Source organism: Eschrichtius robustus, chromosome 2 (genome assembly GCF_028021215.1).
Source record: "Eschrichtius robustus isolate mEscRob2 chromosome 2, mEscRob2.pri, whole genome shotgun sequence".
Lineage (NCBI taxonomy): Eukaryota > Metazoa > Chordata > Mammalia > Artiodactyla > Eschrichtiidae > Eschrichtius > Eschrichtius robustus.
In genome coordinates, this window is record NC_090825.1 from 169,295,047 (window position 1) to 169,320,556 (window position 25,510).

Here is a 25,510-nt window from a genome sequence, read left to right on the forward strand (position 1 = left end):
TTAAGGAACCCCACAAACTCATCAATTTTTCCTGCAGGATCCGAAGCAGGTTCTCACCTTGAAGACTGGAAAAAATGACCTCATTCTTCATGCAGAAAATGATAAACACACAAAGCATTCTGTTCTCTGTAACTCAGGCCATTCCTTAAAGAAAACTTATTTGCTGAAACCTTATCTTATTGGGGAAAGAGGACAACTCCCACACCCTTCAAATTTCCTCTCTACAAAAGATGAGGAATAAATCTTTTGCCGAGAAACTGTTCTGAAGTTTATAGTCAAGGGATTTTGTCCCACCAAAACATTACAAGTTTAATCATAGCGTAAAAGAACATTTTCCCACCCAAATACCTTCCCACCATATCAGCAGGGCTCCAGTATAAAAAGAGTGAATTGAAACAGAGAGTTGCTAGACACAGGCTACTTAAGATAGGCTTTCTAGGGATACCCAAACAGGACACTCATATGCAGTATAAGTAGTAGTAAAAGGGAAGTTTATAGTGATAAACATCTATATTAAGAAAGAAAGACATCAAATTAACAACCTAACACCTCAGAGAACTAGAAAAAGAACAACAAACTAAACTCAAAGTACAAAACAAATCCTCTGAAAACTACAAAACATGGTGAAAGAAATCAAGAAATGTATAAATAAATGGGAAAACTCCCAATTTCATGGTTCAGAAGACTTCACATTGTTGAGTTGCTGCTACTCCACAAAATGATCTAGAGATTCAACACAATACCTATCATAATCCCAGCTGTAATCTTTATAGATATTGGCAAGCTGTTTCATAAATTTATGTGGTACTTCAAGGGAATTAGAATAGCCAGACCAATCTTGAGAAAGATAAACAGGAAATTCCCTGGTGGTCCGATGGTTAGGACTCCGAGATTCCATTGCCAAGGGCCTGGGTTCAATCCCTCGTCAGGGAAATAAGATCCCACAAGCTGCTCAGTGCGGCCAAAAAAAAAAAAGAAAGAAAAACAAAGTAGTAGTATTAACATTTCCTGACATCAAAGTGTTACCGAGCCCAAGCTCTCGCTCTGCTCACCGCCCGACAGGCCAATGAATCGGAGATGAGGTGTTGAGACAAGGAACACGACTCTATTTGGAAAGCCGGTAAGCAGGCCGACGGAGAAGATGGCAGACCAAAGTCTCAATATAACCATTTTATTGGGGTTTGGATGCAGTTTCTTTTATAACACAGAGAGGGGGAGAAGATGAGGAAGTAAAGTAAAAAGGCCATAAGTTTTGCAAATATCACCTGGAGGGGATGTGTTATTTTCTTCTTCCTTGTAGCCATCCACAGGTGGACAGGTTCCAGATGTTTCCCTGAACAAAGGCACTTTGGTTCAACATTCAGGCAGAGGGGCAGGGTTCCCCGAGGCAGGCCATTATGTATAGACAGTATCCTCTTAGTGAACAAAAGCAGCAGAAAACAAAGGTTAAAGTAAAAGAAATAGATCCAACATAAAGTAAAAGAAATAGATCCAACATGTAGTCAGATTTGGCTCTTCCCTGTTACAAACGCATTATACTAAGCAAAAGTAATCAAGATAGTGTGAAACTGACACAAGGCTAGACCATACAGATTTATGGAACAGATTGAGAACTGAGAAATAAGCCCCTGTATCTGTGGTCAACTGATCTTTGACAAAGGTACCAAAAATGGGGAAAGAATATTCTTTTCATAAATCGGTGCTGGGCCAAGTAGATAGCCATATGCAAAGAAAGAGGTTGTACCGTTACATCATACCATAATCAATAATTTACCAAAAAAGATCAAAGACCTAAACATAAAACAATATAATACCAATAAAGATGTTAATAAATAAATAAATAAAATACTTAGATAAAACATAGGGAAAACTTTCTGGCCTTGGATTTGGCAAAATACTGTTAGATATGACACCAAGAGCAGTAATAGGTAGGAAATAGGAAATAATAGGTAGGAATAGGAAAAATAGGTAAATTGGACTTCATCAAATTAATGACTTTTGTGCTTCAAAGGACACCATCGAGGAATTCCCTGGTCATCCAGTGGTTAGGACTCCGATCTTCCACTGCAGGGAGCACAGGTTTGATCCCTGGTTGGGGAACTAAGATCCACATGCCGCTCGGCCAAAAAAAAAAAAAAGGATACCATCCAGAAAGTGAAAACACCCTTAGGAATCCTTGTGTGCTATTGCTGAGACTATTAAATTGTGTCGCCAGGATGAAAAACAACGTGGCAGTTCATCAAAAATTTGGAACTGAGTTACCGTTTGATCTAGCAACTCTACTTCTGGGTAAGTACTCAAAAGAATTAAAAGCAGGAACTCAAACAGATATATGTCCACTCGTGTGTCTATTAGCATTATTCACAATAGCCAAAAGGTGGAAGTAACCCAAATGTCCATAAACAGTGAATGGATCAAAAAAACTTGGCACTGGGGCTTCCCTGGTGGCACAGTGGTGAAGAATCCGCCTGCCAATGCAGGGGACACGGGTTTGAGCCCTGGTCCAGGAAGATCCCACATGCCACGGAGCAACTAAGCCTGTGCGCCACAATTACTGACCCTGCGCTCTAGAGCCGACGAACCACAGCTACTGAGCCCAAGTGCCACAGCTACTGCAGCCCGCACGCCTAGAGCCCGTGCTCCGCAACAAGAGACGCCACTGCAGTGAGAAGCCCGCGCACCGCAACGAAGAGTAGCCCCCACTCGCCGCAACTAGAGAAAGCCCGCGTGCAGCAACAAAGACCCAACACAGCCTAAATAAATAAAATAAAATTTTTTAAAAATTAAAAAAAAAAACTTGGCACGTAACATTCAATGGAGTATTACTCGGCTTTAAAAAGAAAGCAAATTCAGACGTGCTACAACATGGATGAACCTTACGAACATTATGCTAAGTGAAATCAGCCTGTCAAAAAAGGTTAAACCCTGTATGATTCCATTTGTATGAGGACCTAGAGTCGTCAGATTTATAGAAATAAAAAGTAGAGTGGTTGTTACCAGGGGCTGGGGTAACGGGATAATGAAGAGGTTTTTTTTCTAATGGGTAAAGAGTTTCAGTTTTGCAAGATGAAAATAGTTGGAGATTAGTTTCACAATGTCAATTTACTTCTCACTACTGAACTATACAGTTTTAATGTTGAAAATGTAAACTTTATGGCATGTGTACATTACCAGAATTAAAAGTAAAAATTTTAAAGCAGGAGAATGGAAACACAACCCACAGAATGGAGGAAAATTTTGCAAGTCGTATATCTGATAAGAAACTTGTCTCGAAAATATCTAAATACCTCTAATAACTTAATTATAAAAAGTCAAATGAGTCAATTTAAAAGTGGCAAAGGATTGAATACACATTTTTCCAAGGAAGATACACAAAGATGGCCGAGAGTATATGAAAAGGTGCTGGACATCATTAGTTATCAAGGAAATGAAAATCAAAACCCCAGGGAGATACCACTTCAAAACTACTAGGGGGCTCCCGTGGTGGCACAGTGGTTGAGAATCCGCCTGCCAATGCAGGAGACATGGGCTCGAGCCCTGGTCCGGGAAGATCCCACATGCCGCGGAGCAACTAAGCCCGCGCACCACAACTACTGAAGCCCGTGCGCCTAGAGCCCGTGCACCTAGAGCCCGTGCTCCACAACAAGAGACGCCACCGCAGTGAGAAGCCCGCGCACTGCAACGAAGAGTAGCCCCCACTCGCCGCAACTAGAGAAAGCCCACGCGCGGCAACGAAGACCCAACACAGCCAAAAATAAATAAATAAATAAATTTATTTAAAAAAAACAAACAAACACTAGGATGGCTGGAATCAAAAAGTGAGATAACAAATGTCAGGGGTATGGGGGGAAATTTGACCCTCATAAACGTGGTGCGAATATAAACTGATGTAGCCACTCTCTAAAGCAGTCTTGGAGTTCCTCAAAAATTAAACCTAGCGTTACCAGATGATCCATTAGTTCCTCTCCTAGGTATATGCCCAAAAAAATACATGTTGGAACAAAAACTTGTACATGAAATTTTTAGCAATGTTATTCATAGTAGCCAGAAGGTGAAAACATACCAAATACCCTTGAACAGACGAATATATAAACAAAACATGTTTTATCCATCCAATGGAATACATTTCAGCCATAAAAATGAATGAACAATTGATACCTGCTACAACACAGTTGTCCCTTTTAAAAAAATTATGCTACATCAATGAAGTCAGTCACAAAAACCATAGATACTAGGATTCTTTTCATATGAAAACCCTGAAAAGGGAAATTTATAGAGACAGAACATAAATTAGGCGTTGCCTAAGGCTGGGGTTTGGAGGAGGAAGACGGGACGATTGGGGGGTGACAGGTAAAGGGGAGACAGTTTTCTTTTTGATGTGACCAAAATGTTCAAAAATTGTGGTGATGATTGCATTTATCTGTAAATATACCAAAACCCACTGAATTGTACACTTTAAAGTGGTGCAGTGTATAGTATGTACATTATATCATAATAAAGCTGTTGAAATAAGTAAATAAATGCATTAAGCACTTTGCAATGCAAGAGTTTTGCAATCCAGTCTCTTCAGCATCTTGGAGTTTCCAGGTTAACACATCCATCACCTCACATTGTTTGTGTGTATGTGTGGTGAGAATTCTTAATCCACCGTCTTAACAAATGTACAATATAGTATATGTAGATCAGAAAATTATCACATTGTAATCTTTAAATATAGACAATTTTATTAATCAATTATACCTCAACAAATCTGGGGGCGGGGGAAGAGGTTCCAGGTGCATCTCAAATTTACATAACGATTTATTGTTTTCTTATGTTAGTGAAAATAGGAATCAGTTGTCTTAGGGATATTATAGTCGCTTACATTTCAAGTTCTCTAGGGACAAAGGCAAAAACTAATCGAAAATAAATTTCCTTACCTGAGAATTTAATGAATACATCTCACACCCTGTGCTTAGACTCTAGGGAGTCCTTGAGCCCAACTAGGACTGTAGGGTTCAAACTTCCCACCAGAGCCAAGTGCTTGGGATTCCTTCTCTTAAGTACCAAATGAGTGGGGTTGGACCACGGATGGATGGAAGAAGGCTCAGCGCTGTCAAGGATCAAAGATTAAAATGGATGGAATTCCCTGGCGGTCCAGTGGTTAGGACTCCGTACTTTCACTGCCGAGGGTGCAGGTTCAATCCCTGGTCAGGGAACTAAGATCCCACAAGCCACGCAGCACAGCCAAATTTTAAAAAAATAAAAAATAACTTAAAACTGAAGATTAAGATGAAGCCAGATTCTTTATTACAGATGGTGAGGTCACATTTCAGTTTCTGTGTTTCTGAAAAAGGGTCACAGTTCCATGAGTGGCCTCCCAGCCTTACACCAAACCCTTGAGAAATAAAATACTGCCTGCCTGCCATGTCAGTAAACAAAGAATGTTACATTTATCAGCAACTGCAGTGAGCCGGGGAGCCCTGAGGGAACTCAGGAAGGAAACAAAGAATACCTGCCTTCTAGCAGCCATCAGACTGCAGCCACTCCCAACAGTGGTGAGCCCTGAAGAAACTCAGGATGTGAAAACGTAGGATACTGTAGCTGAGGTACACATCAGAGGAATGATTTCAGTGAGTCCAGACTCTTGCATCTTCCCATATATAGAAAAGTGCTAAATTCCTTAACTTGAGATATCTAGTTTTCTTTTATTAACAGTAATCTTTTGTTCCTACTACCTGCCCTTTGTTGCAAAACTCCTATATATCCTAGCTACCCCCTCGCCTCCTCAGAGCAATCTTCTCAGGGTTGCTTAAGATGCTGCCTCCCAGGCTTGAAGTCCTCAGTATGTCTGCCGAATAAAACATAACTCTCAACTTTTAGGTGGTGAATATTTTTTTAGTCGACACCCTTGGCCCCTAGAGAACACAAGACCCTCTTTTCCAGTGTGGCCAGGTGTTGGGTTGCACCCTGCAGGTTTGCAAACCCATTAACTGCCCAGTCTCAAGACCAAAGAAAGAACCCGGAATCAGCCGTAGAGAAATCAATGGTTTAACGGATAGGGGATCTTACATGTCCGACGCAGAAGGCTCCTGGAGCTACACCCCACGGTAGACAGCAGATGTCAGGCAGGACAAGGAGCAGTCTTCGTTGGGTTTTCCAGTTATGGAGGAAACTGACCTCAGATTGGCTCATCAGTTACCAGGAAACCTCACCACCCCTTTGATAAACTATGAAAGTGGAGATAGTCTGATCTGAAGATTAGAACAATCACTAGCCGGGGGCAAGCACCTAAGCATTTACTGATTAGGCTCCAAGATTAAGAGGGAGGATCAGTCATGTGAATAGGGTGTAGGTGAAGCAGGGCCTGGTAGAGCAAGGGATGTACAGAGAGCAAGAGAACAGCCATCTTGGGTGGCCTGATCATACACCTGCCTGGGCTACCCTCATGCTCTGTGCTTAGTTGCTCCATTGGGAAACTCAGTCAGAAATTCCCTGCGCTCATGTGTTCATATAGAGCTGGGCGGAAAAGTTCTGTTTCAATGCAAAGGAATCAGGCTGGGTCAGGTTTCCGCCCCACCCGCTGCCCTCAGCATGGGTCGGGGCAGGGGCGGGGCGGAAGCTAGTTTCCAAGAGTCACACGTCCTCCCGCCCAGCTGTCACTCAAGCACTGGGGGAATGCGGCCTTGCAAACTGTCCAATCAGGGGCACCGCTTGGGCAGGTGGGTGGGGCGACGCACCGCTCTAGCTCGGGCGTTTTCACTCTCCCTCAGGCCGGGCTAGCGATCCGGTTTCCTATCCTTCAATGACGGTGGTGGCAGTGCCTCAGGGTCTGTCGCGCTGTGACCTGCGGTTGTCGTGGGAGTCGTAGGAAGGATTCAGAGAGACCCAGGAAACCTAGAAATGGTGAGTGTGGGTTACCAGGGTGCGGAGTTGGAGCGGGAGGGAAGGAGACGTTGGCTGGAATTGACCCGAACCAGCTGTGATGGTACCGGGCCTCCCCGCTGTCAACTCTGGAGTCTTGAGGACGCGAGTGGCGCCGCTCGGACCTCGGTCCCCTCCGTCCGGCAGCGTTGGGGCGGGGCCGGCAGCCGGGACCCCTGTGTCCTGTCCCGTCACTGCAAGCCGCGGCTTCGGCCCCGGCCCCGCAGCCCCACGTCCGCCCCAGATTGTGTGGTGACCACCGGGAGGGTCATCAGGGGACCATCGTGACTCGGTCTCCGTGGTTCGTGCGTGAGAGGAGCTGTGGTCTGGGGGGTCCCCAGTCCTTACTTTCTCCCAGGGGGCACCCGTTTTCTCTTTGAGTTTTCCAATTATTTGGGTAGCAGAGTCTCAAGTCCACGACCCTGTCCCCTCAGCCTAGCTCTTTCTAGGGCTGGTAATAAATCCCTAAATTTTCACAATGCACCCCACATTCCCAAAGCCATTTCTTTCTCTGATTCACAGCATCGTTATCAACTATTTGTCCTCCGTGGTACATTTCAAACAGACCCAGTATTTTAACTGTTTATCATTTTCCCCCAGAGCCCTGGATGGCCCATTTTTTTCAGTTTACTTTTGTCTGTGGGTGTTTTCCATGAGAAGAAACCAAAGAATAACCTCCTGGAATTAGGTTGTTCAAAATCCTTGTGCCTCTCCTCCCAGACTCATTCCTGGGCACAGACATCCTATGGGTGGAGGTTCCTCTTTAAAACTTCCCTGGGTGATACGTGCTGTCAGCGTTGGCCCTCCCTGGGATTGTCACCTTTAAAAGATTTATTCATGTATTTAAACATCGTTTTTCAATCAGATAAAATGTATTTAATCAATACAGCTTCAAAGACAGTAGTATAAAATATTTCCAAAGAGGCAAAAGTGGTGAATTTCAGAAAAAAATAAAATATTCCAGGATTACATTCCATTTACAAATTCTTGTTTTGCTTTTTTTCTTCCCCCAAGCGTGTGTAGTAAGTTTCTGAGGACTATTCTTTACTTTTGGGTGATTTCAAATGAAATTCTCAGATTGTGTGGTGTCTGCTGAGACTTGCAGACCAAGTGTTCAAGTGCGATTAATTATTTTCAAACCAGTTTCTTGCTTTGGAAATAATCATTAACTGACATCTTGTCTTCTGAAACGAGTAGATATTTTGTGTTTTCTGGTTGAACTAGTAACAGTGGCTTACAATTTTCTTATCTCCTTTCCACATAAATGATGGGTTTAAATTATTTTGCTGGATTGTTCAAACACCAGGTTTGTGTCAGTTAAAACATCAGCTGTGTTCCAAAGCACCTCCAGTGTAGAGCAGAGGCCTGTAGTCAGTGATCCACGCTTCCTTGAGCCTGTAAAGAGAAGGACTTGCAGGCCCAGTTGTTCTTCCTGGGGAGCCTCCCCTGCAGGTGTCCTACCTGCTTACACCCATCACACAAGGAGACTTACGCTGAGAGAAGCTACAGAGCCCTGGAAAGCTGGGGGTGCACCTGCAAGGAGGTGGGATTGATTCCCTTTCTGAGGTTGTAGTTGTGGTTCCATAGGCCTAGACATTTCTAGACGTCGTGTTTGAGTTGTGCATCCACAGTGTAGGTGCACTCAGTGTAATTTGTGCACATTGAGAGAGTCTGTTACGATCATATCCTCTGTCTTGTGGACAAAGGGTTTATGAATTTGGGTCAGAACCTTAAATTGGATCAGGCTGACAGTTTCCTCACTTGTGAAACTAGAACCTAGTGGAGGCAGGACTTCCATGCTTACAGGACGCGGGAGGGCATGTGGAGCTCCCAGAATTCATTCATGTGGCTCCTCAGCTGTCCCTACCCTCCTTCTCCAGCGACTAACCCACTCTAGGGGTTATATCTTAGACGCCAAGTCTGGGAATTTGGTCATCTTTCTGAAAGTGGGTTTTTCTTCTGAACTGTAGCTAGAAGGCTGCTTATCTGTGTTGATTCCAGTATTTGTGTTTCTTTTGTTGTTGTTGTTGTTGTTGAAATCATTTATTACTTCCGTGACAATTTTTAATCCAAAAATGGTATTTGAGTACCAAATTAAAGCACTGTGATTTTTAATGGTGGTTTATAGCAGAGCAAATGATTTTATTTTATACAATTTTAAAAACTATACAGTTTCTCCTTTTAAGGTGAGTTCCCTCATGCAAGTTCTCCAGGTTTATTGCAGTCGCATGTGTGTGTGTGTGTGTGTGTGTGTGTGTGTGTGTGTGTGTGTGTGTAAGAGGTGGCTCTGTTTTGTTCTGGGGTTGGTCCAAAACCAGGTAGAGTTCCAATGCATGAAAAGCTTTAAAATTCTACCTTAAGGAGGTTGAATAAGCCAATATCAATTTCCAAGTACTTTGCAAAAATTGTTAAATTTTTCACATAAATACTGGAATCCTCAAAATCACAGAGTCATTTCAAATATGTGTTTCTTTCTTTGGATTTCTTTCTCAACTGAAGATTGCAGTTCTTTGACTCTAGTTTCCATTAGCTTTGGGGCTTTTAGTGTGTAAGTTGATTGAGAGATACGATGTGAGCAAAGCAAGAAAATTGTGGAACCAATTAGAATTTTGTTCCATTTAGGCAAAAGAACTTCAACATGAGATGGGTGTATTTAAGTGCTCAGGTGCTTATTCCATTAAAAAAAATTATTTATTTATTATACAATTTTTTAAGGTTATACTCCATTTACAGTTATTAAGTATTTATCTTTCTCTGACTTATTTCACTTAGCATAATGCCCTCCTGTCCCTAGGGAACTTTGACATTTAAAAGGCCATGCTATTCCTAAAGCAAATCTTATTTTAATGGATGTGAGGAAAAAAACAATTGAATTTATATTTCTGTGGATAATGAAGAAAACACCTCAAAGCTTATATACATCTTTTAAATTCCTAGTCTATTTCAGGGTTTAATTGCAAACCCCTAATATTTTATATTATGCCACTCATTCCTGAAAATATCCCCAGTGTGAAATGTAGTGGAGGGACAAACTATAATGTTCTTGTCCTTTTAGTTAGAAGGGGATTTGTAAATCTTTGACGGTGTGCAGTTTTATATCTGTTAGCATTTAAAGGATTAAATCTTGGAGTGGTTTCCTATGTAGAAAAGTTAAAATTAATTTTAAAAAGCAAAAATTAATTTAAAATAATGATTAAGCATGGGAAAATATGACGTATATCAATTTCTCTCCTGATTTTAAATAAATCATGCACATGAGGGTTAAAAAATATTCCTGAAATAAGAAACTTAATGACTCCCTACCTACATATCCTCCTCCACTCCTGTACTCTTACTCCACCCACTCTCAAATTACCAGTAATTTTGATTACTTCTTGATCATCCTGTTAATGTTTCTTTATATAAAAACAAGCCAGTGCGAATGCGTGTTTCTCTTACCTGGGTTTGTTCTTATAATGAGTAGTCAGGATCCACATATTTGATGTTTGACTACTGAAAGATAAGCCTCACCCCTTCTTTTTCCCATAGTGCTTCTTATCAGGACAGGCTGATAAGAAAGCCTAGAGGCTCCTCCTCTGTGAGCTGCTGTTTGCTGGGGTCTCCTCCTGTGCGCTGTGCTGCCCTGTGTGGCATTGCTGATCCACCAAGCCTGGGTTCTATATACACAGGCAGTTTTGGTAATTCCTTATCTTTTGGGAGCAGGAGCATGGGAATGGGGCCCTCCTTATAGTGGTCCTGAGTCCATGGCTTGGATGGAATCTATTTGTGTTTGGAGTGAAGGTGTGACTGAGGCTGGGTTCACCCAGACCTTGGGGCGGGGGGGGGGGGGGGCGGATCTTCGGGGGGTACTCAGATGATTATACCCTGTGAATGAGGTGAGCCCCTTGGATGGTCACTCCGAAAAGAACAATTATTCCAGAGAGAAAGAGAAGAGAGGGTAAAGGTAGCTAGTCGGTGCCAGGCTGAGTCCACTCCTAATACCAGAGGGCTCACCAGGACCCTTAAGTACCTCTGCTGCTGCTGCCCCTGCCTCTACTGCAACAAAGATCCTGACCCTCTGAGTTACGGTGGACAAAACCCATAGCCTCACTGTGGCACAGCAAAGGGATTAATTTAAAACAATTTAAGCCTAGGGTGCTTAATTTCTATAAAGTAACCAGTTATCATGAAGGAGGCCTCTGACCCTGATGGCACTGGGGTGAGGCTGTCTGGAGGAAAGAAATTATCAATACAAGAGAAGAGAGGACACCCTCTCCCCCAGAGTATATCCAGTGACCTAAAATACAAAACAGGGAAGGACTGGAGGGAGGGAACAAGAGAAGAAAGGTACTGAAACAAAGGAACACAATTTCACTCAATTGTAAATCCAAAATATGCTAAAAAAATTTGCATAGCAAAAAGATGGAAGGGGCCTGCTTGGCTTTTGGTCCTCTATAATATGGGTTTGAATTAATATTAACATCTCCTGTACTGCACTAATTCACAAAACTTCATGTAATTAATCAAACTAGGTTTCAAATTACAGGTATACCTGGGGATCCCACTAAATTTAAACAATTTACCTCATCATCTTAGGAAGACTTACTGACTATAATATAAAGGACAAATAGATATAGTTTGCCTTCAGCAGCAGAGCTCTCATCTTGCCTAAATTTCTCATAGTCATATCGCCCATTGTCCCAAAATATCCCATAGTGAGCAGGGAAGCTCTGAACCCATGGTTCATTAAGTAAAATTAAATTAAGTCTTCTACTTCCAAATTGACTAGACAAAATGAGACTCCAGAGAGAGACCTTAGCTATCAGTTAAATTAGTTACTATGGCCTGATTTAAATTAAACAAGGCCTTGAATTATGGAAAACCATTATAAGAAATGTATTTAGGGAGAAGTGATTACCGCCAATTTTCTTCTTTTAATAGCCTTATTTGGTCTGCCCTTAAACCTGGAAAGGATGAATGACACCTCATAGTGGATTACAGCAACCCGAGCTGTGGTTGCATCAAATTAGCCCCTATTCCTAGTCTCCAACATTATGGAAATTACTTACTCCATCCAATCAGCGGCTGGTAAATATCCTGCTCTCACAGATTTGATAAGCCTGTTCTGTTCAGTGCCTATTTCAACACCCTCTCAGCTGCAGTTGCCTTCACCTCTGAAGGGACATGATACACCTTTACCTGGTTACCCTCAGGGAACCTCAGCAGCTTGGCCATCCCACAGTCTCTGCAGGAAGATCTGAACTGCATGCACTTTGTTCCAGGAGCACAGGTATGACATCACACTAACGACATCCTCCTCTGAGGACATTCATTTCTCATTCATTCAGAACATACAATTATTGAAAAAAGGAGCTTGCAAAAAGTGTATGGGCCATTGACCCCACACATGTGTGAGGCCCTTGGTTAAGTTTCTGAATGTTTTTTGGTAATTAGACAGCTGCTCCCTCCCTGACAATGTGAAGAAATATCTGTAGTCCCTCTCAGCACCACAAGATCTACTAGGTTCTTTTGGTGCTGGGGAGACAACATATTCCTTATTTATGAATTTTACCTGAGCCCATTTTTACTATTACTTGGAAATTGGCCCCTACCTTGAGGGCATCCCTACTACAGAAGGTTCTGGACTGTGTTTAAATGGCCATACAACAGGCACTCCTGTTAGTTCCCTTGGAGTCTCCCTCAGTATAGAGGCTAATGCCTCCTGGAATTACCCATGATGGCCTTAAGTTGTCTATAGGCTTCTGGTGCAAGGAACTGCCTTAGAACTTCAGTTATCACCATGTACCGGGCTCTCTTGAAAATAGAGGCTCTCACAAGTGCTGAGCATGCGATCCTCTGCTGAACTGCCCATTATGCCTTTGACCTTGGAAATAGCACCCCATCGGGTCGGCATGCCTACCAACACCTCCATGTGACATGATGGAGTCAAACCTGTCCTGGCCTATGCCTCCTGCAGGAGGGTGGCCTCTTCCCTATTCAGTCCCTTGAAAGTTGCTTTGGTGTTGGAAAAGGTCACCACTTCCCCAGATGGAGGCTTCCCTGGGATTGACGGAATGCACAGCTTTTGGGTGTGCATAGACTTTAAGGATGACAATATGCATTCCTACATGATGAGCTCCATGGAGAGTTGCTGCTCTTCATCCCTTAATTGTGATATCCCTGATGAATGACCAAACCCCAGGGTCACCCTAACCAAACATCAGGCAGTCATCTTACTACTGACCAAAATTGGCCTCATCTACTTGTATTCACAGACTTTTGGACGATTGTCCAAGAGTTGCCCCTTTGTGGTAAAAGAACTTTAGGAACCTCTGAACTCAAGAGATACCAAAAATATAAATCAAGGTAAATCTCGTCTAACATGCCCTAGGTCCAGAACACACTGTCTTGCCAGGACAATCCTCATCCATGTTGGAGTTCTAGACACTATTGATAGTAACCATGGCACTTCTCAGAATATGCAGTGCAGTTCTCTTCAACATGGCATTCAGTGGACGTTTTACCTCTCTTACTGGTCTCAGGCTCATGGAGCACCATACTGCCTTATTGAATAAGTTCAAATCAGTTGAATGAAAGGTGTCCTGTTTCAGTCATCAGTCAGTCAAATCAGGGGTGAATTGTAATTCGTTTGTCTTCATCTTTTTTTTTTCTAATACACTTCAGTTGTTTTAGGGTAGTTTTAAGTTTACAGGAAAATAGATCAGAAAGGATAGAGAATTCCCACATAACCCCTCTGCATCCACAGTTTGCACTATTTTTCACTTCTTGTTTAACTGGTACATTTGTTCAAATTGCTCAGCAAATACTGATACAGTAAATTGCACGGTTTACATTAGCATTGACTCTGCGTTATAAGATCTGTGGGCTTGGCAAATGTTTTATGACCTGTGTCCTTCATTTCTGTATCACATACAGTAGTTTCACTTTCCTAAACATCTTTTATGCCCCACCTATTCATTCATCCCTCCCTCCAACCCTCAAATCCTTCACAGCCTGAGATCTTTTTACTGGCCCATAGTTTTGTCTTTTCCAGGGTGTCATTCACTTGGAATCATACAGTGTGTAGCCTTGTGAGATTGGCTTCTTTCACTTAGCAGTATACTTTTAAGGTTCCTCCATGTGTTTTCATGGCTTGATACCTCATTTCCTTTTATCACTGAACAGTATTTCATTGTAAGGATATACCACTGATTTATCCATTTGACTCTTGAAAGATATCTTGCTTAACTCTTAACCCTTGCCAAGTATGAATAAAGTGCCTACAAACATTCATATGTAGGTTTTTGTGAAAATGTGAGATCGTGAGGTCAACTCATTTAGGTCAATACCAACAAGTGTGATTGTTGGATCTTAGTATGAGAAGTAAGAGTGTATTTAGTTTTGACAGAAAATTCCTGTCTTCCAATACAGGCATATCAAATTTCATTCCCACCAATGATGAATAAGGATTATCTATAGCATCACATCTTCACCAATGGCTGGTGTTCTGAGTGTTTCAAAATTTTTGGCATTTAATAAGTATGTAGTGATAGCTCATTGTTTTATTTGTAATTCCCCAGTGACGTATGTTGAGCATGTTTTCAAATTCCTTATTTTCCATCTGTCTTTCTTTGGTGAGTTGTCTGTTCACATCTTTTGCCCATTTTTATTTGAAGTATTTGTAATCTTATTGTTGAGCTTTAAGAGTTCTTTAGATGTTTTGGGTATCAGTTATTTATCAGATAAGTGTTTTACAAAGGATTTTCTCCTGGTGTGTGACTTGCCTTTTCATTCTCTAAACACTTCTTCCAGAGCGGGAGTTTTTCATTTTAATGAAGTGAAACTTAGCATTTTTTCTCTTTTGTGGATTTTTGTGTGTGTGTCTTATGGAAAAATTTATGACCGAACCCAAGGTCACCTATAGTTTCTCATATGTTATCTTCTAGCAGGTTTTTGCTTTTTCATTTGACATTTAGATATATGATTTGTTTTAAGTTAATTTTTGTGAAAGGTGTAAGGTGTGTGTCGACTTTCATTTTGTGTATGCTCATGTGTGTTTCTATGTGAATATCCATTATTTACAGCATTGTTGAAAAGGCCTTACTTTTTCCATTGAATTGCCTTTACTCCTTTGTCAAAGATCAATTGACTGTATTTGTGTGGGTCTATAGGAAAGCAATTGACTTGTGTATCCTTCAACCTTGCTGTACACTGTTACTAATTCCAGGGGTTATCTCTGTTGTTATGGATGCTATCAGATATTTTGCATAAACAATCATGTCATAAGGAACAAAGACAGTTTTATTTGTTGTTTCCCATTCTGTATACCTTTTATTTCTTTTTCTTACCTTACTGCATTGGCTAGGGCTTCCAGTACATTGTTTAATAGGAGCAGTGAAAGGAAATTTCCTTGCCCTATTCCCCTCTTAACAGTAAAGCATCCAGTTTCTCACCACTCAGTATGATCTTACCTACAGGTGTTGTATAGTTGTTCTTTTTTAAGAAGAGAGCCTTCCCCTCAATTTCTAGTTTGTTATCATAAATGGATGTTGGATGGTATCAAATCCTTTTTCATGGTTATTTCCTCCTCCTTTTATTTATGATTTAGTAATTTCTGTTTTTCTTCTTTTCTCAGTTGTCTTGATTAGATGTTTATCATTTTTATTAAATCAATATTTTCAAAAGACTAGCTTTGGGATTTGAAAACTAAGAGCTTTTGGGGTTTTTTTTAAAGAACCATACTTTATTCTTTCTTTTTTTTAAATTTATTTTGTTTATTTATTGTTGGCTGTGTTGGGTCTTCGTTGCTACGTGCGGGCTTCTCTAGTTGCGGCAAGTGGGGGCTACTCCTCGTTGCGGTGCGCGGGCTTCTCATTGCAGTGGCCTCTCTTGTTGTGGAGCACGGGCTCTAGGCACGCGGGCTTCAGTAGTTGTGGCACACGGGCCCAGTAATTGTGGCTCATGGGCTCTAGAGCACAAGCTCAGTAGTTGTGGTGCACGGGCTTAGTCGCTCCATGGCATAAGGGATCCTCCCGGACCAGGGCTTGAACCCGTGTCCCCTGCATTGGCAGGCGGATTCTAAACCACTGCGCCACCAGGGAAGTCCCAAGAGAATGGGTTTTTTTCTTTCAAAACTTTAAATACAGGCATACCTCAGAGATTGGGGGTTCTGTTCAGGACCACCACAATAAAGTGAGTCACACTTATTTTTTGGTTTCCCAGTGCATATAAAAGTTATGTTTATACTATATTGTAGCCTATTAAGTATGCAATAGCATTATGTCTAAAAAAACAATCTACATAGCTCAATTTTAGAACTTACTGCTAAAAAGTGTTAACTATCATCTGGCAATGTAGGGTTGCCACAAACTTTTAATATGTAAAATACACAAAATCTGCAAAGTACAATAAAGTGAAGCACAATGAAATGAAGTATTCCTGCCTGTACAGTATTTCACTCCACTCTCTTCTTCCTTATGTGGTTTCTGTAAACAAGTCTGATTTAATTCAAGTCTTTTTTTCTCTATGCAAATCAAAACTACAATTAGGTACCACCTGACACTGGTCAGAATGGCCATCATTAAAGAGTCTACAAATAATAAATGCTGGAAAGGGTGTAGAGAAAAGGGAACCCTCCTACACTGTTGGTGGGAATGTAAGTTGGTGCAGCCACTATGGAAAACAGTATGGAGGTTCCTTAAAAAACTAAAAATAGAGTTGCCATATGAGCCAGCAATCCCAGTCCTGGACATATAGACAAAACTATAATTAGAAAAGATACATGCACCCCTATGTTCATAGCAGCACTATTCACAACAGCCAAGACATGGAAACAATCTAAATGTCCATCAATAGATGAATGAAGAAGATTGGTGTATATATATACATATATATATAAATACACAGACACACACACACCAAAAAAAAAAAAAAGGAATACTACTCAGTCATAAAAAAGAATAAAATAATGGCATGTGCAGCAACATGGATGGACCTAAAGATTATCATACTAAGTGAAGTAAGTCAGAACGAGAAAGACAAATACCATATGATATCACTTACATGTGGAATCTAAAATATGACACAAATGAACTTATCTATGAAACAGAAACAGACTCACAGATATAGAGAACAGACTGGTGGTTGCCAAGAGGGAGTGGGGGACGGATGGATTGGGAGTTTGGGATTAGCAGATGCAAACTATTATATATAGAATGGATAAACAACAAGGTCCTACTGTATAGCATGGAACTATAGTCAATATCCTGTAATAAACCATAATGGAAAGGAATATGAAAAAGAATATATATGTATAACTGATTTCACTTTGCTGTACAGCAGAAATTAACATTGTAGGGACTTCCCTGGTAGTCCAGTGGGTAAGACTCTGAGCTCCCAATGCCGGGGTCTCGGGTTTCATCCCTTGTCAGGGAACTAGATCCTGCATGCATGCCGCAGCTAAAACCCAGTGCAGCCTAAATAAGTAAGTAAATAAAGTAAATAATAAATAAATATATATATATATTTTTTAAAATCCACAACGCTGTAAATCAACTATGCTTCAATAAAATAAAAAAATTTTTTAATCTTTTTTTCTCTATAACTAAGGTGTTTCTTCTGCTAGCTTTTTTCAATATATGCTCTTTTTCTTCAGTTTGAATATGATATACTTGGGTGTGCTTTTTTTTTAATTAATTTTATTTATTTTTTGGCTGCATTGGGTCTTTGTTGCTGTGTGCGGGCTTTCTTTAGCTGTGGCAAGTGGGAGCTACTCTTCATTGCAGTGCGCGGGCTTCTCATTGCAGTGGCTTCTCTAGTTGTGGAGCATGGGCTGTAGGCGCGCGGGCTTCAGTAGTTGTGGTGCACGGGCTTAGTTGCTCCGCGGCATGTGGGGTCTTCCTGGACCAGGGCTTGAACCCGTGTCCCCTGCACTGGCAGGTGGATTCTTAACCACTGTGTCATGGGTGTACGTTTTTTAGCGTTTTCATTTTGTGTTCTCTGAGCTTCCTGGATCTGTGGTTTGCCATCAATGATTAATTTTTGAAAAATCTCAGTAATTATTATTTTGCTTATTTCTTCTGTTTCTTTCTGTCTTTCTTTTCCTTCAGGTATTTCCATTGTATGTATTTTAAACATTCTGTCATTGTCCTAGAGTTCATGGATATTGTGTTCTTCATTGTTTGCCCTCTTTTGTCTTTGAACTAGCTTCTGGTGAAATAGATTGTTTTCAGTATAGGCCTTGTATCTTTATTTTCTGTTTCCCAACTTTGAAAACAGTGGTTTCCTGTGACTTCAGAGCTCTGATGGAACTAAGAAGAGTTGTCAATTTCAAGTGTTTTCACTTTTTTTTATGAGGTTGTGAATGATGGCATCCAAAACCAGAAACCAGAATTCTCTGACTCCAGTTTTTGATGACTGGCTGCTGACAACCTTAAAGTCTCATCCCCCCTCATTTCTCTTTGACCCACATCTATACCAAGTGATAAGAGTGCCTTGGTGCTCCTTCCTTTGGCAGTAGCAAAACAGTCAGTCCTCATAAGATCCTGTTCTTGTGTGTGAACCCTCACCCAAACCCACCCCCTAACCTCAATTAAAAAAAAAAAAAAGTCCAGGCACCTTTCCTTTCTCTCTCAAGCCATTTCATGACAGCTGGAGAAGTATGCCTTACTTTCCCCAGAGACCTCAATTATGGAAGTAAACCCTTTCATTCACTATTGGCAGTATGTGGTGTCATCAACTAAGGAATTCGTATGTTCAGTGGTCAAGCCATCATGCTTCTGTAGACCAGATAGGAGCTTGGGAATTAGAGAAATTGGGAGAACAGCCTCTAGAATGGCTGGTTGGGAAACACTTCTTCCTGCTGTTTGAAAATAGAGATTTTAGAGTCGTTTGGAGGAAAGCACTGCTGAATCCTTCATATATTTTATGGGCAAATTAGCCATGAATCCATTGTGATTTTCAGTGAACACACTTGCAGTCTGCAGCTGTTCCTCAAGGTCAGCAAGGCACAGGGCCCAGTGTTCTCGTTCTGCCATAAAGAGCTCTTCTGGCATATTATCGCACTTTGTGTGCCTCTAAGCAGCCTCAAGGCTCACAAGTATAGGGACTTTGTGGTCTAAGTTGTGACATCTTCTTCCTAGTATCTGAACTCTAAGTTCCAAATAACTTTCTAGTCCATCAAACCAGAGAGAGAAAGGGAAAACTGAGCCTGTGGTAAGTATTACACAAGTTAAAAGCAATATTTCCTGACAAGGATATTTTCATTCCACCAGCTACATCATACCACACTACTTCTAAAGGCCTGGAGTACTTAGGGATGAAATAGCCAGCTGGACCTTATTAAAAGCTGGATTTCTACAGGTGTTCTGGATTCTCATGTTTGGTGATAGGCATAGAACTAAAAGCTTTTAGTTTTCACTATGTTTTTATTTAGTAAAATCTTATGCAAATTTGACCCTTTGGCTCATGGTGTGCTGTAAATGGTGGGTAATAAGAAGGGCGAGGGAAGAGTTTTCCTCACAAGGAATCCATGATCTTAAAATGATACTTGTTTCATGTGTGTAGTGTTTCTGTCATTTCCCAACATGCTCTGGACCCTGCAATTAGAGAGAAATAAGATGTGACGAGATCACAATAAAACTATGTAAATAATTTGCATGTTTTCACGATGCTGTTAAACTTGTGAGGAAGTGTGGACAGAGAGTCAGTTTCTGATGACCAAGTCATAGAATAGATGTTTGGAGATGACAGGAGCATACATAACCTTCGTATAAATGGTGTACAGATGTCCAGTGCTGTTAGTCTCACACACCCTACTATACACATATTTGGGATGTTTTAGGACTCAGTGACCTTTGAGGATGTGGCTGTGAACTTCACCCTGGAGGAGTGGGCTTTACTGGATCCTTCACAGAAGAAACTCTACAGAGATGTGATGTGGGAAACGTTGAGGAACCTGGCCTCAGTAGGTGAGGATGACAACTTACCTTTACTTTGTCAATTAGAGAACACATGTTTCTTGCTCGTTAACATTGTTCCAAGATGTTGAATGTGGAAATGCAGGATATTGCTAAATAAACTAGGCATGGTCACAGCCAACAATGGACTTAGATAGTTTTTCTATAACTTCTAATATTTTGGGATCATTTTTCTTGGTCTGCAATTTAGGAGAAAAATGGGAAGATCATGACATTGAAGATCAGTACAAAAACCAGGGGAGAAAACTAAGGTAAGTCACACTCACAATATAAAATAGTGCCTCATGTGAGTATCCTGTTATGTTATGCAATTTTAAAAGAAGGAAATAGAAGAAATAATGCATGCTCCAAATTTAGTTATTCTTAGAAAATTTTCACCAAAATTACTTTCTTATGTGACATAGATGTTTAGTGTTTGCAAAATCGTTCAACACTATAAATAAACTCTATATGAATGTCACTGTTTTGATGATTGCAAGAGCATTTCTTATATTCAACTTGAAACAATTCAGACAAGGCATAAAACCTACACTATTGCTATAAGTGATAAAAATGTACTTCAAATATCCTACTATTAAGTATAAAATTGTTAATAAAGACCTCATTGATAATATACTCCTTGTTTTTTACAGAAGTCATGTGGTAGAGAGACTCTGTGAAAGTAAAGAGGGTAGTCAGTGTGGAGAAAACTTCAGCCTTATTCCAAATCTCAATCTGAACAAGAAAACTACTGGAGTGAAACCACGTGAATGCAGTACATGTGGAAAAGTCTTTACGCGTCATTCATCCCTTAAGAGACACATGAGCTGTCACACTGAACGTAAACCATATGAGTATCAGAAACATGGAGAGAAGCCATATAAATGTAAGGAATGCGGTAAAGCCTTTAGCTATCTCCAATTTTTGGAGGCACATGAAAAAAATCACAATCAAGAGAAAAAATATAAATGTAAGGAATGTGGAAAAGCGTTCCATTCCCGCGCATCCTTTCAAACACATGAAAGGATTCACACAGGAGAAAAACCCTATGAATGTAAGGAATGTGGGGAAGCTTTCATGTGGAGCACAGCATTTCGAAGACACATGGTAACACACACTGGAGATGCTCCATATACTTGTAAGGCATGCGGGAAAGCTTTTAATTGTTCCTCTTCATTGCGAACACATGAAACAACTCACAGTGAAGAGAAACCCTATCAGTGTAAACAATGTGGAAAATTCCTTAGATATTATCATACTTTTCGAACACATGAAAGGACTCATACAGGAGAGAAACCCTATGAATGTAAGCAGTGTGGTAAAGCCTTCAGTTGTCCCAGTTCTTTTCGAAAACATGAAAGAATTCATACTGGGGAAAAGCCTTATGAATGTAAGGAATGTGGGAGAGCCTTCAGAGGTCTCTCAAGCCTTCGAGCACACATGATCACTCACACTGGAGATGGACCTTATAAATGTAAGGAATGTGAGAGAGCCTTCATTTCTCCTAGTTCTTTTCGAATACATCAAAGGATTCACACTGGAGAGAAACCCTATGAATGTAAACAATGTGGTAAAGCCTTCAGTTACTATAATTCCTTACAATCACACAGAAGAACTCATACTGGAGAGAAACCCTATGAATGCAAGGAATGTGGGAAAGCCCTCTCCCATCACCAAACCTTAAAAATACACATGAGACTGCACACTGGAGAGAAACCCTATGAATGTAAGCAATGTGGTAAAGCCTTCAGATATTACCCTTCCTTTCACAAACACAAACAAATTCATACTGGAGGGAAACCCTTCGAATGTGAACAATGTGGTAAAGCCTTCAGTTATTACAATTCCTTACAGTCACACGGAAGAACTCATACTGGAGAGAAACCCTATGAATGCAAGGAATGTGGGAAAGCCCTCTCCCATCACCAGACCTTAAGAGTACACATGAGACTGCACACTGGAGAGAAACCCTATGAATGTGAACAATGTGGTAGAGCTTTCAGATATTACACTTCCTTCCAAAAGCACAAAAGAGTTCATACTGAGAAGAAATTCTATGAATAAGGAATATGGAAAAGCCTTTAGTTGATCAACTTCACTTTGGAAACATGAAAGAAGCCACACTGGAGAGAAAGCCTGTCAGTGTAAACAAGGCAGGAAAGCCTTCAGATATTTTCAAAGTTTGAAAACACATGAAAGGACTCCCATAGAAGAGAAACCTTGTAAGCAATGTGGTAAATCCTGCAGAGATTACACTTCATTAGAAATGTGCAAAAAAACTCATACTGAAGAGAAACCCTGTGACTGTAAGGAATGTGGAAAAGCCTTCAGATGTTATCAGAGTTTTTTTTTTTGAAGATGTGAAAAAGATCAGAGTGGAGGGAATGTGGTAAACCCTTCATTTGTCACAAACCGTTTGAAGACGTGTGAGAACACACACTGGAAAGACACCATATAAATGTAAAGAATGTTGGAAAGCCTTGAGTCATCCCAGTTCTGAAAGGATGAAAGGACTCACTGGACAAAAACTCTTGAGTTAAACAGCCTGGGAAAGATTTCAGTGAGCCTACATCTTTACATGTAAAAAAGAATATAAATGTAAGTAATATGAGAAAGCTTGATGGAAATTAATCTATGTGTAACGTTCCAGAAAATAGGAAAGAGTTGTTATTAAAGTTGTAAATATGTTGTCTTTATCAAGCCTCTTTTCTTAGAGTGCACCATTGGACAGTGGATTTCTAGTAATTACTCTCAGAAATGAATACAAGGTGAGATGATTTTATAAGTCATATGTTTCCACAGCAGTACATAAGATTAATAGGTAGTGCTTTTTCTTTAAATCAGTTAATAATATTTTCTCTTTCCTATTTGAAACCTGTTGGATTATAGGTGAATTGAAGCGTATTTCTAATAATGAAATTAGGTTAACATTGTTTTATAATGTTTTATTTGTTCTGTGTTAAGGGGCCACTGAAAAATGACAGTTTGGTATTTGGATTTTCCTAATGGCCTTGTGGCAGTTCTTGGATATCCTAGTCCAGTATATATATTTATCTTTCTTACCGACAAAGCTCCTTTTTGGGGGTGAAGGGTATAAGAGGCTTTTTCCATTTTCCATACTAATAAACAGTTGAATAAATACTTACGTATGCCTCACTTATAAAAGAATATAGTTTCCATGTGAATTATTATTTTCATATTTGGGTCTTTGCTTTATGTCCTTCCTTCTGACTATAATTTGGTGAATAGACTTTGAATTAAGAAGAGAGGCCTGATAGGGCAACAAAATCTAGAGCTGGAGTTATCCCCCCTATAGGTAATGTTAGGAACTAGATTTTCCAGAACTCATCCCCTTTGTGGTTCCTTGTTAGAATCCACCAACAGTCTGACTTGCATGAGATTTGGAAGGCAGAAGTGAGGAAGGCAGTAGTCAGATTTCACAGCCACCTTATAGAGAGAGAGACAGATGCACAGGAGCTTCAGGTATACCATCTTCCTGCCCATTTTCCATATTTTTTGCCCTTCCAGTCAAGAGTATCCTCAAAACCACAAATAACTGTATGATATCCATTTTTCTGAGACCTCTGGTTTCAACTGATGTCTTCCCAAGATCCACGTCAAAAATCCAGCTTCTCCAGGGTCTCTTGTGTCCACCAGGAAACTAATCAGATTGTCGTGCTTGGGAGTATTCTTTGATTCCCCTCTTCTCTAGATTATATCCATATAAGGAAGGTCTGATTTGTGTAGGAAACACCTTGTGCTGTTAACAGTCCTAGTGAGTATGTTTTCCTGATTTACCATGACATCTGCAGTGGTGTAATCAAAAAGAATGACATGGGAGTTTTTTCTCTACTGCAGTGTTCACTGGCTACCTTCACTTGGTCTTTCCATGTGAGAATAAGCACCTTTCTCCTGTCAGGAGACTGAGGTTTTCTTGTTTCTTGGAGCTCAGTGTAATACCTCAGTGTTTTCAATTTTGTTTGACTGTATGTGATTAAACTATGTATATTTTTTTGTTACAGGAATGCTTCTATAGTTCTTTCATAGAAATATATTATTAACTGTTTTCTAAGCTGTCCAATGCTAACAAATATTATTGTGTATTTCATTTCCTGAAAGGATATATTAAAATATCCCCTTATAATTATGTATTTTCAGATAAACTTTGCAATTTTCTTTCACTTAATCATTTATATTTTAAGTCAATTTTATGTACATACAAGTTCAGGTATATTTTCCTCAGGCAAATTTTATTTTTTATTCTTTTGTAGTTACGATATTTATTATGAAATTAATTTCTCATTTATTCTTAGTACCAAATACTTAAATCGTGTTTTGTTTTTTTAAGCACCCTCTTGTCAGTGATCTACAGGATTGCGCTTGTAGTCAAAGAGAGGGGTGTAATGAATTCTAGTAAGAATGAGCACAAACCATTAAGTGATGTGAGGTATAATAGTACAGGATGCTCAGAAGGACTTCTTCTTATAGGAGTTTGGCTTGTGTTAGAGGATTTGACTGCTACCCAAGAAAGCAAGACGTTTTTCTGTATTGGATGCCGTGAGGAGGGTAACTTTATTCTTTCGTTGGTTATCATAATCCTTGTTTTATAGAAGGCAAAAACAGTGTAGTGGAGCTAAACTTAATTCATAAGAAGCCCCAGTTACATTAGAAAGAAGAGGGGTATACTGGTCATTTTTATTATTTGGAACTTTATCTTTTATCATTTTTAGAGATATGGTTACAAAATACCCTAATTTTTGTCTTGGTCCGTCATAGTCAATGAACACCTTTGATGAAGGTGGTGTGTGACATTTTTCTCTTCACCAGGAAAAGAGTTGGCCTTGCAAAGAATGCAGGCCAGTTCCCTGTCCTCTGGAACAGCTTTTGCCTATCCTACTTGTTATCCAAACACTGATGTATTTCCTACAGTGTATTAGACACCCCTTACTATAAAGTTCAAGTCTTTTTTAATATCTCATTTATGACTCAACTGATGTTTGTAAGTTTAGGTAATTTGTGAGAGAACACATACCTAGCAAGAGAGAAAGACAGGACCACTGTTGCAATCAAGCCTTTTTTTCTCAGAGACTATACTCTTTTTTTTTTTTTAACATCTTTATTGGAGTATAATTGCTTTACAATGGTGTGTTAGTTTCTGCTTTATAACAAAGTGAATCAGTTATACCCATACATATATCCCCATATCTCTTCCGTCTTGCGTCTCCCTTCCTCCCACCCTCCCTATCCCACCCCTCTAGGTGGTCACAAAGCACTGAGCTTATCTCCCTGTGCTATGTGGCTGCTTCCCACTAGCTAGCTATTTTACATTTGGTAGTGTATATATGTCCATGCCACTCTCTCACTTAGTCACAGCTTACCCTTCCCCCTCCCCATATCCTGAAGTCCATTCTCTAATAGGTCTGAGTCTTTATTCCCGTCTTGCCCCTAGGTTCTTCATGACCTTTTTTTTTTTTCTTAGATTCCATATATATGTGTTAGCATACAGTATTTGTTTTTCTCTTTCTGACTTACTTCGCTCTGTATGACAGTCTCTAGGTCCATCCACCTCACTACAAATAACTCAATTTCGTTTCCTTTTATGGCTGAGTAATATTCCATTGTATATATGTGCCACATCTTCTTTATCCATTCATCTGTCGATGGACACTTAG

The 25,510-nt window shown here is 40.2% G+C and overlaps 2 protein-coding genes across 2 annotated transcripts in view; both read left to right on the plus strand.

Annotated features, from left to right (window-relative positions):
• The first annotated feature begins 6,761 nt into the window (after positions 1 to 6,761).
• On the plus strand, positions 6,762 to 22,641 carry LOC137759982 (zinc finger protein 709-like). Its single transcript, XM_068536822.1, has 4 exons — positions 6,762 to 6,885; positions 19,724 to 19,850; positions 20,050 to 20,110; positions 20,492 to 22,641. Exons 1-4 carry the CDS (start codon positions 6,883 to 6,885, stop codon positions 21,900 to 21,902), a joined length of 1,602 nt encoding a protein of 533 aa, XP_068392923.1. The 5' UTR covers positions 6,762 to 6,882; the 3' UTR covers positions 21,903 to 22,641.
• Positions 19,767 to 25,510, plus strand: part of LOC137759981 (zinc finger protein 791-like) — a 75,430-nt gene continuing 69,686 nt past the window's right edge. Inside the window, exon 1 of the mRNA XM_068536819.1 lies at positions 19,767 to 19,850. The gene's annotated coding sequence lies outside the window, so the exon portion shown is untranslated. The remainder of the gene's footprint in view (positions 19,851 to 25,510) is intronic.